The 20,084-nt window shown below is 43.7% G+C and overlaps 1 protein-coding gene across 5 annotated transcripts in view; it reads right to left on the reverse strand.

Annotated features, from left to right (window-relative positions):
• CALN1 (calneuron 1) overlaps window positions 1-20,084 on the reverse strand; it is a 130,635-nt gene that overhangs the window by 19,938 nt on the left and 90,613 nt on the right. For all 5 annotated transcript variants that reach the window (XM_028708554.2, XM_077919429.1, XM_028708555.2 and 2 more), the window contains 2 exons: window positions 16,644-16,787; window positions 5,457-5,569 (listed from right to left, as the gene is read on the reverse strand). In XM_028708554.2, coding sequence (XP_028564387.1) covers window positions 5,457-5,569; window positions 16,644-16,787 — 257 coding nt within the window. The remainder of the gene's footprint in view (window positions 1-5,456; window positions 5,570-16,643; window positions 16,788-20,084) is intronic.

Below are 20,084 nucleotides of genomic sequence, written 5' to 3' on the forward strand. Positions count from 1 at the left end.
TCTGCACTGTACTTCATGTATATGTCACACAAAAATCCAACATGATACGCTATTGCCTTCTAAATGGTACAGATGGCACAAATAAAATAACACTCACCACCACCACTTCAGATCTAAGGTTTGCTAGTAGAGTAAACTTCCAGCAGAAGCCATTTCTTAACATCTCTTTAAAAAGGTGAACAACAGGAAATATCTCACTAAATAGAAGACTGCTTCTGAGCTGAATAAATATGCATGGGGTCATAAGGTGAAAGGTAAAGGAACCCTGGACGATTAAGTCCAGTCAAAGGTGATTATGGGGTGCGGCACTCATCTCGCTTTCAGGCTGAAGGAGCTGGTATTTGCCCACAGACAGCTTTGCTGGTCAGGTGGCCAGGATGACTAAACCGCTTCTGGTGCAATGGAACACCGTGATGGAAACCAGAGTGCATGGAAACGCCATTTACCTTCCTGCCGCAGTGGTACCTATTTATCTACTTGCACTGATGTGTTTTTCAATTGCTAGGTTGGCAGAAGCCGGGACAGAGCAATGGGAGCTCACCCCGTCGTGGGGATTCAAACTGCCAACCTTCCGATCAGTAAGCTCAAGAGGTTCAGTGGTTTAGGCCACAGAGACACCCATATACCACATATTGCAATACCTAATTGATTTTTACCTAATTTTTAATGTATCTCTCACACACACAGAGAGAGAGATAGCATTGTATGGTGTGCAAAAATGCAGGAAATATTTCCTAGTGCTGATAAACCCTTTCAGAGATGAAAGACAAATGCCCTCCAGCTCCATATATAGAAATATTGTTCTTTTGCTGCAATCCAGTGTATGGTTAGAAGAGGGAATGAGACATTGCATCTACTCCCCTTCCATCTAGAGTGGGGTGCAGTTGGTTTCAATTCTCACAGACTTGCAAAGGATTGTATTGCAGGTGAGTGGAGGAGTCCCCAAAGGAGCACCCTGCTTGCAAAGAAACACGCTGCCTCCCCCCCTCCCCAATTGAATAATTTGCTCAGTAACCATGGAGCGGAGGATTTGATTGTTGGGGAGGGTGCTGCTTCAGGGCATCAGGAAGGAAAGAGGGGCAGTCAATGGATAGGAAAGGTGAGATGGAATATGTTATGTATTCAGTGGTCTGTGTTTGCCTGAGCTTGAGTCTGGACTAAGGATTCTGAGCCCCTGTGTTCTGATTCGATACATGATATCCAATCACAGGACATTTCAGGATTTGGGCCTCTGCCATTGGCCCTTAAACTCTGAGTCATGATCCGCAGCTTGGAAGTTTAGACAGCCAATCATGTTGGGAGTGGGAGTGGCCCAGGCCTTCAGAAGTGTATATAAGCAGTTGCTTTGCCCCTGTTGTCCAGTTCTGTTAGTTCAATAAAGGTTCTTGCTGTTATCACTGTGTCTTGCCTCGTGGGAACCCACCTACACTTCAGAAAATCCACTTGCAAAGGAACACCCCACATCCAAAGGCATCACCCCCCCCCCCAAAAAAAACCCCTCCTCCCTGGAAGATGCAATCAGGCAGGCAAGTCATTGGAGTGGGGGAGTGTTATAAATGTGTTATAACAATGTGACACCAGATGGCGCTGTAGAGTTCAGTCTTTTGGAAACACGATTTCCCATTATGAGGTTCAGGTCACTCTAGATAGCCCAAGGCAATTTAGGGCTATGTACAGTTGACTCAGGGAAAGCCTGGATTTTCCCGGAATTGGCCCAATTCATTTGGAGATTTGGTCAGATCAGGCACTCAGCCCTAGTGGAACAAATGGTCCACTTGCCTGTGTGGTCAGCCATCCTCCCCTCTTTCAAAATGAACTACTCACAGCACATAACAACTCAATCTTTTGCGGGTTTGAATTTGATTAAAAAGAGGTGATGGGCAACTTCTCAGAAATTATAGCAGTGGCAGCAGCAGCAGCAGCAGAAAAATGCCCACTTCGGTTCACTTTCCATTTTGAAGACGGAGATTTACACAGCTTTGAAATAACATTTAAATCAGCTCGAAAATAAAAAATAGCTGAGCAAAGATGCTCCTTTTATAGGCCAAATGCAGGGCATATAATTAATGATCTTGCTTCTGCTGGCACTTCACATTATTGCTTCCCATCGTGTGCTATTTATTTTGCCTCTAGAGACAAGATCAATTCATTTTGATCCACAAACATTTCAGACGGAGAAGGTTATTATAGAAGTTGAATATAATGGATAATTTCCTTTTGTATTTTGGCTGGGGAAATCATGTGGGTGGGTGTGCCAATACACATCAGAAGTGAGGAACTGGATCCGGCCACCTCCACAGTCCCACCCTCTTGTCCATCACCTGCTGCCATGATTCCAGGGGATTGACACTGGGCAACTTGCAAAGGGGGTTACAGCAACCACCAATCAACTGATTGGTACTGGAAGCATGATTGTCAGTTAGAGGGAGAGCCTTCGAGGTCTCTGCAGAGGAGGAAATGCTTCATTTTTTAAAATTTGATCTCCCTACTCAAAGAAAAAAAAATGTATTTGCTTGTGTGTCTTTGGTTTTAAGTTCTCTTGTAGTATGCATGACAAAGAGTTGCAAATACCGTATTGGCCTGAATATAAGCCGCACCTGCAAATAAGCTGCACCTTTAAAATTGGGGGGGGGGGGAGAGAAAAAAGACAATACCTGGGCTGCTCTTGGGGTGGGGGTGGGGAGAGCCACACCGCTTTGCCAGTAGCCTTCCTCCCCTTCTTTCTAGTGGCTCAGCGGAGACTTGGGAGTTGCGAGCAGGTGGTGTGTCATTGCCCCATGCTCCCGGGCTGCTTATGGGGAGGGGGAGGCAGGGAGTCGCGCCACTTTGCCAGCAGCGTAAGGTCATAAATATAAGCCACACTTTAACTTTTCATGGTCGGAATTTGGAGGGGGGAAAAGTGTGGCTTATATTCGGGCCGATATGGTAAAACATTAAAAAACCCATCATTCTTTAAATAGAGAACATATAAAGAGCCCTGCTGGATCAGGTGAAAGGCCAATCTAATCCAGCATCCTCAAAGTGGCTATATGTTCTCACACCACCTATATCTGTTTTTATAAATAGTGTGTGGAAGCTCTTATACCATTACATAGTTTAGCTACTGTGTAGCCTTGGGCCTAGCGGTATCTGATGGAGCCTGGTGTACCTTCTTGCAAAGAGATAACAGGGTTCCTGTTTAGCATCCTGACCAGTATGTTATAAGAAAATAAGAAGAGCCTGCTGGATTAGGCCAATGGCCTGGGCACAAAAGCAATCTCCCCTCCTGCATTTTCCAGAAAGTGGTACCCAGAAACTTTGCTGCCTCTGACTGTGGAGTCACAGCATAGCCATCATGGCTAGAAGCCCACAGGTCCTCAGAACTCTTCTCACTAACAGGATTTTCCTCCCCATGCAATTCTGTCTTGTATAGGAAAGCCTAGCCGCTGGGCTCTTGCAATTACATTTTATTTGGTAAGGTGACAAATCTAATTGTAACAGCTACTCAACTGGGCTTTATCCCAAGGTGACAATTACCATACCAGGGCAGCACTTTATGCGCGTTATTTTGCAAATGCAGTCCCCCGCTAATGCACTTGTGCGCACTAACAGGCTTCAATTTTACTAATGAAGATGAACAAGAGAGAGATGCCTGCCATCCTCACTCTTCTACACAGTGCTGATACAGATCTTGGTAATATTGGTGAGATCTAATCATAGATCAAAGCTGGAAACCAAACCACATAATAAATTATGGAGGGAGCTGGGGATGTTTAGCATGGAGAAGACTGGGGTTTGTGTGTGATTTGATACCCTTCTTCAAATATCTGAAGGGATGTCACATGGAAGATGGAGCAAACCTGTTTTCTGCTGCTCCAATGGATTCATAGAATTGTAGAAGGTAAAGGTAAAGGACCCCTTGACGGTTAAGTCCAGCCAAAGGCAACTATGGGGTTGTGGCACTCATGTTGCTTTCAGGCCGAGGGAGCCGATGTTTTTCCATAGACAGCTTTCCAGGTCATGTGGCCAGCATGACTGAATCGCTTCTGGCACAATGGGGCACCGTGACAGAAACCAGAGCAGCGCATGGAAACACCGTTTACCTTCCTGCCACAGTACCTATTTATCTACTTGCACTGGCTTGCTTTTGAACTGCTAGGTAGGCAGGAGCTGGCACAGAGGAACAGGAGCTCACTCCATTGTGGGGATTCGAACCACCGACTTTCCAATTGGCAAGCCCAAGAGACTCAGTGGTTTAGACCCGTGTCCCTTAGAATCGTAGAACTGTAGAGTTGGAAGGGACAATGCAGGAATCTCAACACACAGCCCCCCACTGAATTTGAAATCATACCAGATGGGCCCTACTTAGCTTTGCAAATCTGCTAGCAGTTTTATTGCTGAAAAGAAAGGAGATTCCAGTTGAACACTGGGAAGAACTTCATGAAGGTAAGAGGTTTTTGACTGTGGACCAAATAAGAGTAGGCATGTAAGGAGCACTGTCACAGAGAGCTCATGGCTGCAGAAGCTCAACATTTTTGAGCGTCTCAGAAGCCGAATGATTCGGAACCCGAATGCCAAAAACCTGAAAGTGAATGTTTCCATTTTCAAACATGCCTTGGAAGTCAAATGGCTTCTGAACCGTGGTTCTCTATTTTCTCAATGGACTTTGAAGCCCATTGCGCCTCGGTTGCTGAACGTTTCAGAAGTCAAACAGTCTTCCGGAACGGATTATGTTCGACAACCGAGGTTCTACTGTATGCCAGAAAATAAACAGTTTAGATATTGCTGTAGGGCATGTGGCAAGCTTTAAAATGGTATATAGGTTTACTTACTCTCTGACATTGCTTATTACTTCTTTATTAAACTTATTGGCAGTGTTTTTACCAAAATAACTTAAAATGACAATATATAAACATTCATACATGAAAACCAGCATTAAAAAAAAACGCAAATCTAAAAGACAATCCTATTTTTAAAAAGCAGGGTTAGAACATCTCATCCATCCGAGGAGGCTACAGATAATTAAACGCCAAAGACCTAATGAAAAACGACATGTTTTTGCCTGGCATATAGAGAAACAAAATAAACTGTTATGTGAATGCAACCTTAGGGCTATGTAGGATTCCACCCCTATTATATATCACTTGACATCATCTCAGGGGTTTCCCCCTAGACACCTATGAAGACAAACAGCACCACAAGGAAGTTAGCACAGACGAGCCTGAATTTAACTCCACTCAAAATCTTCATTGCCCTTTTTCAGAAAATTCCCCAGTATTTGTTTTAGAGTTCCCTGCTGCATTCAGGAGCCTACAGCCCCTCACTGCTGAAAAACAGCTCTCACTTTTAACATCCGTCCACTAGAATGTTCTTCAACATGTAATAAAAACACATTTGGAAATGGGGATCAGGAAAAGAAAGATAACTTCTCAGAAATGCTCACATCTGCTCACTTTGAGCACAACTTTGCCACCAACCTGCCAGAATATGCTGTCAATTGTATTCCCCAGAAAACCATCCCGTCCTTCTGATGACACCAGTTTTGGTCCGAGGATTGTCATGAATTCATCAAAATCAACTTGACCATCCCCTGGAAAGAAAGGCAGACAACAACAACAAGTTTTATTAACATTACCATGCTAAGAGATTTTATTAATTTGTGGCAAAAATTTATAACACATCTTTCTGCAAATTGCAGCCAGGGGAGCTAAGATTCTACCCACACCATACTTAGAAGCATAGAATTGTAGAGTAGGAAGTGACCACAAAGGTCAACCCCCCCCCCCCCGAAATGAAGGAATCGTTTGCCCAACATGGGGCTCAAACCCATGACCCTGAGATTAAGAGTTTCATGCTCAACCAACTGAGCTTTCCCAGCTTGTTCCAAAGCAGATGGCTCCTCCACAAAGACTTCTGGGAACTGTACTTGTTTTAAGAGTGTTGGGAATAGTAGCTCTATTGGGACAAACTGCTGTTATCTGGGGGAAAGTAATGGTGCAGATATGAACTAAGAATAGGGGGAAAGAATTAGTAAGAAAATGATGGCAGGAGAAACATATGAGGTCTGGTGGTGGTTTGCTTCCCTAGTAGCTTCTATGTATCTGTCACTAGGAGCCAAGATTGTCACAGATATCAGCCACATGAGAACATCAAAAGAGCCTGCCGGATCAGGCCAATGGACGATCTAATCCAGCATCTTGTTTTCACAGTGGTCAACCAGACCTCAGTGGGAAACCAGCAAGTTGGATTCCAACATAAGAAGACTCTCCCCTCCTGTGGTTTCCAGCAATTGGTATTCAGAAGCCCTGCTGCCTCCAGCTGTGGTAGTAGAGCATTGATAGTCATCTCCCCCATGTATTGGTCTAGTCTTCTTTTAAAGCCATCCAGGGTGGTGGCCATCATTGTCACTTGTGGAAGCAAGTTCTCCAGTTCACCTATGTCCACAGCTGAAGACATACCCAGACACTCTGGGCAGCTTCCAACATATATAAAAGCATTAAATATTTTTAAAAAACTTCCCTATTCAGTTGTACCTCGGGTTAAGAACTTAATTCATTCTGGAGGTCCGTTCATAACCTGAAACTGTTCTTAACCTGTTCCTAACCTGAGGTACCACTTTAGCTAATGGGGCCTCCTGCTGCCTCCATGTGATTTCTGTTCTCATCCTGAAGCAAAGTTCTTAACCCGAAGAACTATTTCTGGGTTAGCGGAGTCCGTAACCTGAAGTGTCTGTAACCTGAAGCACCTTACCCCAAGGTACCACTGTACAGGGCTGTTGTCAGGTGGCTGTAAGCATCTCTCACAGCTGGTTGCCAGGAACGTATAAAGACAAGGGAAAGCTTCTTACCATATGCTTTTTTTAATTCAATATTTACAGAGGGAGGCTTGGAACCCAGCCTCTTGGATAATGGCGTTGTCCCAAATGACTCTCCACCCCCTCCTTTTCCCCACTTCCTCATTCGTCATTGTCATCACCTCCCCTATGGGTGCTGTAGAGTCCTTCGTCTCCGAGCCCTTTGCTCTGCTACTTTCAAGGCTCACCAGGTTCTGGAAGGGGGGGTCTGGAATGTTTTCTAAAGACACTGTGTCCTTCAGCTGTTGCCCTCCTGGTGCTTCCTCTACCTCCTCCTCTCCCATTATTTCCCAGCTTTCCCCCTCATCTGCCTCTGAGCTGTGACCTCCCTCAAACCCCTGTTGTAATTCTGAACTATCTTCCTCTTCTCTGGAAGGGCCAGGCTGGGGAGGTGTTCTCCACCATTCCTCCTCTGCTGACAGCTGATAGCTGCCTTCAACTTAGTGTATTTTTCAGTGTATAAGACGACCCCTATTTTTTTGGACCCAAAATTAAAGAAATCAATATTTATTGAGTTGTTGAGTTTTTTGGGGGGAGGAGATCACCCTTGAGTTTCTTTTTGGGGGGAGGTTGCCACCGCCAATTTCTCACCTGCCCGTCTGCTTGCTGCTGCCAATCACCCGACTGACCAACCGCCCCCCTGCATTCACTATCCCTGTATAAGACCACCACCTCAATTTTTGCCTATTTTTTAAAAGAAAAAACATTGTCTTATACATGGGAAAAGATGGTATTTATCTCCTTGGCTAGGGGGTCACATACCCCTCAATATTTATCTGATAAAAATAGGAATGTTCTAAGGAAAAGTGGGACATTCCGGGATCAAATCAGAAACCAGGATGGCTTCTGTAAATCCAGGACTGTCCCTAGAAAATAGGGACACTTGGAGAGTTTGCTGAAGAAGGCCCACTATGTGAGAGGCCAACATTGGATTTCTACAGCTGCTGTTTCCTTAGTGGCCTGCCTTGGCCCCCAGATTCAGAAGTGGAGTTAGCATATGGAATACCTAAGTGGGGGGGGGGGGGACTTGCAGATGCTTTTGCTCCATTCATCACACCTCATCTATTTTGTTGTATCCAAAATTGAAATATATTGCAAGCTGCTCCAAGAACGTCAGCTCGTAGATACAGTAAATTAATGATAAATCATCATATAAAACCTGAACACAATATATACAAATTAAAAGCAGACAGCAGGTAAAGCTAATCAGGAAAAAAATATCAATAAAGCAATGCAGCAATAAATCAACAGCCAGTTAAAAATGTATTTAAACTAAGAAGTGGTGAAAACTCATCGGACTACAGTGGTACCTCGGGTTACAGACGCTTCAGGCTACAGACTTCGCTAACCCAGAAATAGTACCTCGGGTTAAGAACTTTGCTTCAGGGTGAGAACAGAAATCACACAGCGGCGGGAGGCCCCATTAGCTAAAGTGGTACCTCAGGTTAAGAACAGTTTCAGGTTGAGAACGGACCTACAGAATGAATTAAGTTCTTAACCCAAAGTACCACTGTACTGGGATAGCTCACTTGGTAGAGCATGAGACTCTTGATCTCAGGGTCGCTGGTTTGAGCCCCGCATTGGGTGAAAGATTTCTGTATTACAAGGGGTTGGCCTGGATGGCAGTAGTGGCCCCTTCCAACTCTACAATTCCATGATTCTATTATTCTAATCCAGTAAAAGGGCCACATCCACACCATATATTTAAAGCACTCTTGTACCACCACAATGATCATAGCTTCCTCCAAACAATCATGGGAACAGTAGATTCCCCCCCCCCCCAGTCCCCTCACAGAGCTACAATTCCCAGAGTGGTTTAAAAATTGTACCTCTTAACAACCCATGGAAAAACACAGAGATAAAAAAATTGTGCTGCAAATAATGACAGAGGTTTGAGATGGAGGAACGCTGAAGGGGAAACCACATAGGATTGCCATATGTCCTCTTTTTCCAGGACACGTCCTCTCTTTAACGGGTAGTCATAGCGATCCATAGTGGAAAGCAGAAGTTTGCAAATGTGTCCTCTTTTTTGGCTCTTCAAAACATGGCAACCCTACACAGAAGCTAACACCAAAAAGCAGATGTAACCAAACATCTCCCAACTCCCTTCTCAGTATACAAAACTTTGTTTTAAACTGACACCTTCCAGTGTCCCCCCGCCTCACCCCATCCTTCCACACCTGCTTTATTTAAGCTTGTATCAAACTGCAATGTGTGGGAGCAGGAAAATGCAAGAGGTTATAATGGTTTGTCTGCAGAGGGGTAGTCTAAAGAAAGAAGGGGAAATCATGGGCATGGGAGTGAAGGTGAAAAGGGGTTCAAAGGATGGTTGCCGAATGGAAGAGCAAAATTATATCGGAAATGGGATTGGGAAATTCAATAGTGAGGTAAGTAGTTGCATGGAGTGGGAATGGGAAGGATCAATGCATTAATCCAAGGGAATTGATGTGGGTGGGTGAGAACAGCAAGGACTTGGCAAACAGAGCGGGGCAGCCCCTGCTCTGCTATAGCTGCAAAACTAATATCAGTTGAGATCAACTGTTTAAATAACCATCTCAATATGTTTCAACAGAGAGAAAAAAAGTAGCATTATATACAGTGGTACCTCGGGTTAAGTACTTAATTCGTTCCGGAGGTCCGTTCTTAACCTGAAACTGTTCTTAACCTGAAGCACCACTTTAGCTAATGGGGCCTCCTGCTGCCGCCGCGCCGCCGGAGCACGATTTCTGTTCTCATCCTGAAGCAAAGTTCTTAACCTGAAGCACTATTTCTGGGTTTGCGGAGTCTGTAACCGGAAGCGTATGTAACCCGAGGTACCACTGTACTTGCAAAGGAGTTCATTTTCAACTAATTTTTGTTTCTCACCCTAATTTTTCACCCTAATTTCTAGTTTCCATCACACACTTGTGGAAGGGAAATTAATAAAATCAACCAGCAATGCCAACTTTTGCCAGTGCAACCCCCTCTCTACATGTTGGTTCTGTGTGGTCAGCGACAGATCAAAATGCCACGAGGAGCAGCAGGGCATTAAGGAGTTTGGACCACACACAACCCGTAAACCGTAAGCAATTTAATATGCCACAAAATCGTGTAACAGGCGGCAAAGGTTGCAAATGAGCTCTGCAGCTGTTTTCAGTGTTTCCAGCTATTACATAACACGTCGTTACGGGGGTTATTGTTGCTGAAGGAAAGCAAGATCGCAGTCTTGTCCAAACTAGGTTCCGACAGAAGGATACAATGTGTCACAAAGTAATATGGAGTGGATAATATGTACATAATTGAGATAGTTCTAAAATCCAAAGAGGGCATCAGCTGAGGGTCACAACAACTTGGACCTGTAACTGAGGGCAGTAGTTTATGCAAGTAGTTTATCCAAGTTTATGACTGTTCCAGTGCAAGCCTTATTAGGCCTAATTCTGTCTGTGTTGGTGAATCCTTTTCATTCTACTAGTGGTGAGGGGAAAATAATTTCAACTTGTTAAAGAGGTCCTCTTTTTCACTTTAAAGGTAAAGGTACCCCTGCCCGTATGGGCCAGTCTTGACAGACTCTAGGGTTGTGCGCCCATCTCACTCAAGAAGCCGGGGGCCAGCGCTGTCCGCAGACACTTCTGGGTCACGTGGCCAGCGTGACAAGCTGCATCTGGCGAGCCAGCGCAGCACACGGAACGCTGTTTACCTTCCCGCTGGTAAGCGGTCCCTATTTATCTACTTGCACCCGGGGGTGCTTTCGAACTGCTAGGTTGGCAGGCGCTGGGACCGAGTGACAGGAGCGCACCCCGCCGCGGGGATTCGAACCGCCGACCTTTCGATCGGCAAGTCCTAGGTGCTGAGGCTTTAACCCACAGCACCACCCGCATCCCCTTTTTCACTTTATTGCATTATTAATATAAGGTAGGGTGACTCACTTTTGAAGACCCAGCAAAAAGAGATTTAAAAAAAAAAAAAAATAGGGCCACACACCTGCCTAGGAGAATGAAAGTAAATTAAGGGTGGAGTCTTGGCTGCATCCCATGATAACTGTATCCCATAATAACTGTTACACTTTATGTAAGACCAGGGCTGAGAAATTTGTTTGGCTGCAGCAACCAAATCTTTATCTGGCCTCCCCACCCCCCTCCCCCATGGTCCAACTTGGACAGGTGTGTGGAACAAGACACCTGTCAAGTTGTCACAGGGTTGACAGCTGGGGTGGCACCACCCGTTTCCCTTCACTATTAGATTTTGTCATGCATGACACCAGTTGCGCATCCACCAAGTATCCCAGAAAAGGTGGGACATCCATTCCCCCCCCCCCACACAAGATGGCAGCAGCCATTTTGGGCACTGTGCTCTCATTTGTGCTTGCGCTGTGCTCCCCCACCAAGTGCTCTTTCAGGGTAAGATTGTGGTGCAGGTCATGTGACTTGCCCACTGCTGGGTTTACGTATAAGCTAAACAAGCTATAGTTTAGGGCCCCGCTCTCTTGAGGTCTCCCAAAACATTTAAAGGAAAAAAACCTGGATGTACATTTCCAAAATATAAGATAAAAAAACAAATAAAATAAAACCTACATACCGCAACAGTGTTTTGTATTAGGTCCATAAATTACCATATAGCATATATTCAACACAAAAAGCAGAGGCAATTTGTTGTTGACAAAGGACAGCTGGACATATAAAGGGCCCCATTATCTCCAGTAGCTTAGGGCCTCATCAAACCTAAATCCGGCCCTGGACTTGCCCAGGAGTGCACTCCAGTTTTGGAACTGAAAAGGTTGGGTGGCATGGATTCCCCAAATGGCTCTGTAGGCCAGGTTTCTCACCCCTGCTTCAGATTTTAGGGGAGGGCTCACATGTCTGAACATTTCTACATGAAAAACAACAATCACAGACACAGTGGAGGGAGGACATTTCAGAGGATGCAGAAATGTTGGCCACCCTCAATCCAAAAGCTATGCCCTGCCTTTCAAGTATAATGCACAAAAACTAAGCTCTCAACTCCGTTTTATTTGTGACCTGGTCTGGACAGAGAGGCAGTAGATCTGCAGAAGAGCAGAGCCTCTTATCTTTCAAAGCATCTCTTTCAGAAAGATAGGAAGGACACCTTCCTCCCTTCTGCGCAGGGACATCAAGTCAGATTCTATCAGTCACACGACACTTTGGATTACCAGCAACTGTGTGTCATGTAAAGCGACAACGCAGTAAAAGACAATTTACACAGCGGCAGATCACTTGAAAATGCAATGATAAAAAGAGAATGTGAGAGATATGCCACAAATAAAGTTAAATGAATTAAGGTGGATGCCAATCCACTCCAAATCAAATTGCAGCCTGAACAATTACTTCCCGGTTCCTTATTTGCACATTTGTTTTGGCTGGGGGGGTGGGCTTTATTTTTCAAAGGACCCCTTCCCACCCTCCATGCATAGGCTAGGGCATTTTCCCCCAAACTTGAGTCTCCAGCTGCTTTTGGACCACAATTCCCATCATCCCTGACCACTGGTCCTGCTAGCTAGGGATGATGGGAGTTGTAGTCCCAAAACAGCTGGAGACCCAAGTTTGGGAACTCCTGCCCTAGAGCAAGGATTGGCCCAGTTTTTTCTGCATCGTGGGAGATAAGGTCATCAACAGCTACTAGCTATGATGGCTATGTTCTCCCTCCACTCTCAGAGAATACGTGCTTCTGTATATTAGTTGCTGGAAACTGCAAGAGAGGAACGTGCAGTTGCCTGCTAACACTTCAGAAGTTACATTGATTTTACATTTGTAGAATGTAAACACCCTTCTGAGTAACATCCTTCTTTTTTAGACTATAGAACAGATCCATATGTCTCTGTAATATTATGCAATATTATGCAAGCATGAGGCACTATGGATTTTCACTTTAAATTCCTGGTGGACTCAGTGGCCAGCTTTATTCAGCTGCCTGTCTGCAACATCTGCTTCTCATAATTAATGATTAATCACATCAGAATACAAACTCAAAGTCATTATAAATTATGTTTCATGGAAGTGGTGTTTATTCTGTTTTGCCTTGAGAGGAGTATGAGGATGATATCTCAATGAAATATTCAATAATTCTGGGTAAGCATATAGTATACTGTTTACACATTTTTTGTTTAATGATGTTATATACGTTGAATATATTTTTTACTTATTTAAGCAAGAACATATACTTATATAACATACAGAAAGAAATGAAGAAAAACAATATAATTGAATTAAAATCTCTCTCAATTTGGTTTGTTTCATTCACTATTCCTAGACAAAGAATTAGCATTGGCATTGAAGAGTAGTAAAATTTCTTTAGAGAGTTGTTTTATTTATAAATACCAGGCTATTGTTCTCTGGGTCTTACAATATTCCCACTTAAAGCTGAAATGTTACTAAGAATTCCAAATATTTCACAGGAGGCATTTGAACAATATGAAACATCAGGAATAGCTTTCTGATGGTGAGAGTTGTTCAACAGTGGAACGGACTATCTTGAAAGGCGGTGGACTCTCAGTCACTAATATTTTCTAAACAGAGGTTGGGTGGTGATCTGTCAGGGATTCTTTAGTTGTGATTCTTGTATTGCAGAAGTTTGTTGTTGTTTTCATTCATCTTTATTGGTTAATTTTCTTTTCAATAACAGTGGAACCACATGCAATCATAGTGAAAAAACTCTGCTATCCTTTTATTGTACATTTATTTTTTTGTATTTTTTTAATGTTTGGACGAACATGTACAACAGCATTGCAGAAGTTTGAAACAGATGATCCTTGCCCCCCACCCCCATGCTGCAATTCTATGATTCTATGAATTAATTTCAGAAAACTTTTTATTTTTACCATCAGTGCCTGGCGTTTCTATAGCATAAGGCAGTTAGCAGCAATCAGTTACAGGCAGGTAGCCGTGTTGGTCTGCCGTAGTTGAAACAAAATTAAAAAATTAAAAAATTCCTTCCAGTATACCTTAGAGACCAGCTAAGTTTCTTATTGGTATGAGCTTCCGTATGCATGCACACTTCTTCAGATACACTGGTTGTTGAACGTCCATTTCATGTGGCTCAATGTGGGGCCTTCCATTAGCTCTAGTTACAGGTAGGTAGCATTGTTGGTCTGCCGTAGTCAAAACAAAATATTTTTTTAAAAAAAATCCTTCCAGTAGCACCTTAGAGACCAACTAAGTTTGTTATTGGTATTAGCTTTCATGTGCATGCGCACTTCTTCAGATACACTTCAGATACACTAATACCAATAACAAACTTAGTTGGTCTCTAAGGTGCTACTGGAAGCAGGAATCAGTTTCTCATGGTGCTCTATTTTGCTTGGTATGGTTTTATATATTTGGACAATGTTTATTTTTGAATACTGGTCACTGTCCATACTAAAGAGATGGATGGATGCATGGATTGAATGACTTGTGCTCCAGATATCTGAAGGAGCAGCTCCACCCACACAGAGCTGTTCAGATGTAAAGACCTGCAAGGGAGACCCTGTTAGCAGTACAACTGCCCTGTGATGTGCAAGGGGCAATTTTGAATGAGGTGACATTGCCTGTGATGGCTTCCAGTTTGCTGAATGCTGCCTTCTTCAAGGTTACCCATCTCAAGACATTGCAAGCCTCCAGCTGCTGGGTCAGCTACTATAGTATTTTGCTCAGGCCTTTGATGGTGGAAAATGAAAGGAAGATTTTAAAAAATGACCCTCCCCTCGGCAGATCTATTTTGTCTGATGGTTGTTCAGTTTTGAATTTTAATCTGTTATGTTGATTCTGTATGTGCCCCATCCCAGGACTGCATGGAGAAGGGCAGGTAATAAACATGTTAAAGAAAGAAAAGAAAATTATCTCCTTGCAAACCTTCATGGGAAACAGATGGCTGAAGGATGACATATATCAATGAACAAGTGAAACCAACACCTTGATTTCAGCCTGGACATGGTGGAATAGTCAGTACAGTTAATATAAAATTAGTCCCAGCCATCTAGCCCAACCTGAAGGAGAGCTCATACATCATACTGCAGAACCAAAGGGAGATGAAAGGCAATTCTGTTATGAAACTTCCAATTCCATTACAAAACCTAAAGCACCATAGCTAAGCAGATGTATGAACCTACCAAGCAACACCTGAGGCCAGTGGAAACTGTTTGTCAAAAACCAATGAGTTGTACTTGGAAATGAGCACAGAGTAATCAGCATGGATTGGTACGTTTGTCACCTACAGCATGCATCGAACCATCTGCACCCCCATTAGCTTTTCCTGTTTGCCGAATAGATGGACGCAAATGTTTTGCAATAGAAAATAGCTGCTTTGGTCTGAATTCCTGCTCCTGCCCCCCTGCCCCCTGCCCCCCCCCCCATTCAGTGGGAAATAAATGCACCAATATATTGTGGCACTCATAATCAAAAGATCCTATAATTACCACTACAGTGGTACCTTGGGTTAAGTACTTAATTCGTTCCGGAGGTCTGTTCTTAACCTGAAACTGTTCTTAACCTGAAGCACCATTTTAGCTAATGGGGCCTCCTGCTACCGCCATGCCCCCAGAGCACAATTTCTGTTCTCATCCTGAAGCAAAGTTCTTAATCCGAGGTACTATTTCTGGTTAGTGGAGTCTGTAACCTGAAGCGTACGTAATCCGAGGTACCACTGTATTTAGCAAAATTTAGGTTGAAAAAATGTCTGCAACCCAATGCTCCCCCCCCTTATCAATGTTATTCCTACTCAAGAGGTGACCTATTGAAATTAATGGACAAGACTAAGGTCCAATTATTCCAATGGATCTCCTCAGAGTGTAATTAATTATTATAACTCATTCCATTCCTCCTTCACCAGCCTAGCTCCCATGATAGACTGAGACCTCCACAGCTACATAAGCAAGAAAATGAAACAAGTGAAATATCTGGTCAGAGATTTCTCAGCCAGGCTGGTTCATAAAGGCAAATGGGGAGCTGTCCCACCAACGTCAATCATCTTTCTTCCAAGCCCACCTGCCTGCCGTCTTACTTATAACCCATCTGGGGGTGGTCCTGGCTGTCTACTTCGTCCTCCTTAGTCTCAGTGCTGCCCCTGGGAGAACTCAACAGGGAGGAGGATGGGGGGGGGGGACTAGAATGATTTGGCTCTGCCCATCATTGGTTCTCTCCACCTGTCACTGGCTCTGGTTCCACCTATTGTTGGCCTCTCTGTCTTCTGCCCAGCCACCAGCCACCACTGCTCTCAGCATTTTTCTCTCCTTTGCTTCTACATACACTTGATATTAGGGGAGTAGTCCATTGTATGCAATGGACTGCTAACTTTTGCGCAGATGGAGGTTATGTCCTCTGTGAACATTTATGCAGCTTCATATACTGAACACGGTATATGCAGAGAGAAACTAGAGGACAAACATACTATGTAGAAAGGACACCAGATTAAGTCAACTGGAACCAATAGTTTAATCCTAGATATGAAGAGTTTCATTGTAAGCATGATAAAAGTTTGAGCAGTTCCAGACATTGTTTCTAGATGTTTGAACAGACATAAGCATCATGGAGAAAATCATGTTATGCTAATTCTCATCTCACTTCATTCATGGATTTCCTAACCTTGGTTGTTTCCCCAAAGCCAGTTGCTTCCCTTGCTATCCACCCCAGAATTCCACAAATTATGGAGAACCTAGATCAAGCCAGACCTTTGGTCCATCTAGCTCTCCAGGGTTTCAAACAGTGGTCTTTCTCATCTGCACCAGAAGATGGTACCTTGGACTTTCTGCATGGAAATGATGTGAAGAATGCAAAGAAACTACGGTCCTTCCTCCCCCCCCCCCCCATGACCTAAAACCATGATGAAAGCAAAGAGGACTCACCATCCATGTCAAGGCGCTGCATGATAATAGCCAGTTCCACCTCGCTAGGCATGTATCCCAAGGAGCGCATCGCCATCCCCAGCTCTTGTTTGGAAATGAAGCCATTGCCATCGCGATCCAGTACTCGGAAAGCTTCGCGGATTTCTGCAGCGAAGGGAGAGAAATATTGTGCACTGAATTCCTTTAGAATTACTTTCTGACTCAAAAATAAGGCAAGGGGATTCCCAGGGGTGGAGATTAGAAGAGGGAGTCCTCTTTGTTGGTCCACTTCCCTCAGACGTTCTGGTGGTGTTGGCCAAGAAGACAGCATTTCCTGTGGTAGTCCCTAAGTTCTGAAATAACCTTCCCACAAAGGTGTTTCTGATTTCTTTACTATACAACTTTTGGCAAATGCTCAAGACACACCTTTTTGACACCTGAGATGTGTGGTTTCAGCAACCACCCAATTCCTGTGACTATACTCTGTTTTAACGGTTTTTAATTTTGAATTCTCATTGTGGTGAGGGGTGGGTAATAATAATTATAACAATACCTTCAAGCCAGCAGCTGGTTACAAATAGTGAACACCAGCAACCTTCAGGGAGCCAAATGAAAGAGGTTTTTCTAAATGATGAGAGAGTGGGTTGATTGTCCCTGGCCATGCTGACTGACAGTGATGGTAGCCCAAAAGCATCCAGAGAGCACCTGATTGGAAAATGCTTAGAAGTTGTTCATAACCACAACAGAAACTCATCTCAAATGCTTGCTACAGATCAGGAAGTCCAAGAGGACGGCAGCATGTTTGGTAAGCACAGTCAATCTGGAAGTTAACCATGTGCTCAAGGCCATAGAAGGAGGAGGTACACTAAACACATAAGTTGTCAAAATAAATCCCCCATCTTTGATATATAAGACTAATAAAACAGATTGCTTCGCAGTCTCTTCTCTCTCTCTCTAGGAAAGGAGATTGGCAACTCTGTGGCAGAACACGCAGATGCAATGGAACAACGAGATGCAATTCAACAGAGCCATATTTCCCGTGGGAGTCAAACCCATACGCTCCCTTGGTTAAGTTCTTAGCTCGGAACAGTGGCACTATTCCATCTCTTGAGCGAGTCCTCGAGATCAAGATGGAAAAGGTTTCACTGGGTGAGAGAGACCAAACACGTTTAAAACAAGCTTTCAGTTCCAAGAACTTGAAGGTGAATTTAGTACAGCAGGTTGGGTTCAAGGCCTGCTCCCCAATTGTCCAAATATTATTGGCTTGAAAACACAGATGTGTTCAATGGCTTAATTGTGTATGAATGAACCAAAACACCCTCCCACGTTTCCCCCCATTTTTTTTTTATTCCTTATATTTGTTCAGTTCCTCACTAAACAAGTTCTGAAGGCATCATACAAAAAGGAAACCTATTGCCATAATGCTCACCCACCCCAGATCCACAAAGAAAGTTAAAAACCCAACCCAGCATAAAACTCGAATACAAAATGACCAACAGAATAAAGCACAATACTGGTCGAAGGCCTTAAATGACAATTTTAGGTTATATTTTAGTGATTAAGATTTAACTTATATATTTTTAACTGCTGCTATATCTGTATTGTCCCTGTTATACCCAACTGCAAATTAAAATGTATCCCTTTTGTGTTTTATGACTTCCCTGATATTGTATGTGAGCTGGAACTGGTCTGTGACTGAAATTAATAAATTCAGTTGTACTAGTCAAAGGAGCAAAAAACAGCAAGCAAAGACAGGGATTGTGACCACCAAATAAGGGAATTAAAAGCATCATGCTCTTTAAAGGCAGAGACAAACAAGCCCTAGTCAGTTGGTATGAGAGCACCACCAAAAACCCCAGTCTTCTTACATCTACCCTCCAAACTGCAAACTGAGAAGGGTTTCCCTTGATAGTGATAACATAATCTCTTCTGGAATTCTTCTCAATGTGAACATACCCTGGGTCTTCGGAGACCTTTCCCCAGCCCATCCACTGAGGGGGGCTTGGAGGCAAGAGAGAGGGTCTTTTCAGTTGCAGCTCCCCCTCTGTGGAATGCTCAACCCAGTGAGGTCCACCTGACACATTCTTTGATATCTCTTGGTGCCAAGTAAAGACTTATCTCCCTGCTCCCCAGGTTTTCATAGACTAAGGAGAAGGGTTTAGGAAGGACCCACTTCCTCTGGGCTCTGTTAACTGTTCTCCCCCCATTTCATCCTCCTCTTTCCCCTCCTCATCCATTTATACCTGGCATTCCATGCCTGCACCAGGTGATGCCTTGAGACTCATGGCACACATTGTAGCCTTGGGCAATTGTCATGTTGCAAGGGAAGCCTGTTCCCTCCTCCATTGCTTCCCCAAGCAATGTCGATTTGAACGCTACCATGCCTTGAAAAAGCAACTCGAGGTTCCTTGAGCATTTTCAAGGGAAGCCAAACAATAATGAAAAATTCAAATCAGTGGAGTTCTAGAGCTCTGTCTTCACTGCTTATGGGGAACAATTATCTTGCAATCTGGTCGTGATTATTGGCTGTGTGTGTCAATGATATAGTGCTGTTCTGGCTTGTTTGAGAAGGATCTCGGATTTTCAAAATGCCCATAGGGAAGCTCCTGTTTAGCTCCTGTTTAGCTCCACAGCCTGTGAGGGCTTTGATGATTTCCTACCAGGGCTCAATATCATGTTTAGAGCAGAGAGTGGGCTTGGGTTGAGTCACGGCTGCAGCTTTTGAAGGAGTCTGGCAGAACATGCTCTTCGTGACAGAGTTTAGGCTTCAAAACAGAACCTAGAGACTCGGTCCAATGTTTCTAGTAAACTAGGGACTCTGCTGGCCCAAACAAAGGCATCTCTTTTTTTCCTGATGTGTTAAGGCTGCCAAGTCTCAGGGTATGACCCAAGAGATTTCGCCTCCTTGTGCCATAGGCAAGGGATTTAACTTGTGGACACTCTCTGGGGAAGAATCTGGAGCCTAAAGAATGAAAAAGCGAAATCCACACCAACATATAAAAGTGTAATAGAGGTGAAAATAAAATACAGTGGTACCTTGGTTCTCAAACGCCTTGGTACTCAGACAACTTGGAACTCAAACACTACAAAACTGGAAGTAAGTGTTCCGGTTTGCGAATCTTATTCAGAAGTTGAATGTGCTCTGTTTTGAGTGTTACACTGTTTTTGCTCTTTATTTTGCATTTTTGATTTTGCGGCTCTTTTTGTTTTGTTTTTGTGACTGTGTGGAACCCAGTTCAGCTACTGAATTGATTGATTGTGTGACTGCAGCACATTGTTTACTGCTTTCATTTTCTGGAACAATGGTCTTGTTAGATAGTAAAATTCATGTTAAATTGCTGTTTTAGGGGTCGTTTTTAAAAGTCTGGAACGGAATAATCCATTTTGCATTACCTTCTATGGGAAAGCATGCCTTGGTTTTGGAACGCTTTGGTTTTGGAACGGACTTCCGGAACGGATTAA

The sequence above is a fragment of the Podarcis muralis genome, chromosome 15, assembly GCF_964188315.1.
Source record: "Podarcis muralis chromosome 15, rPodMur119.hap1.1, whole genome shotgun sequence".
In the NCBI taxonomy this organism is placed as follows: domain Eukaryota; kingdom Metazoa; phylum Chordata; class Lepidosauria; order Squamata; family Lacertidae; genus Podarcis; species Podarcis muralis.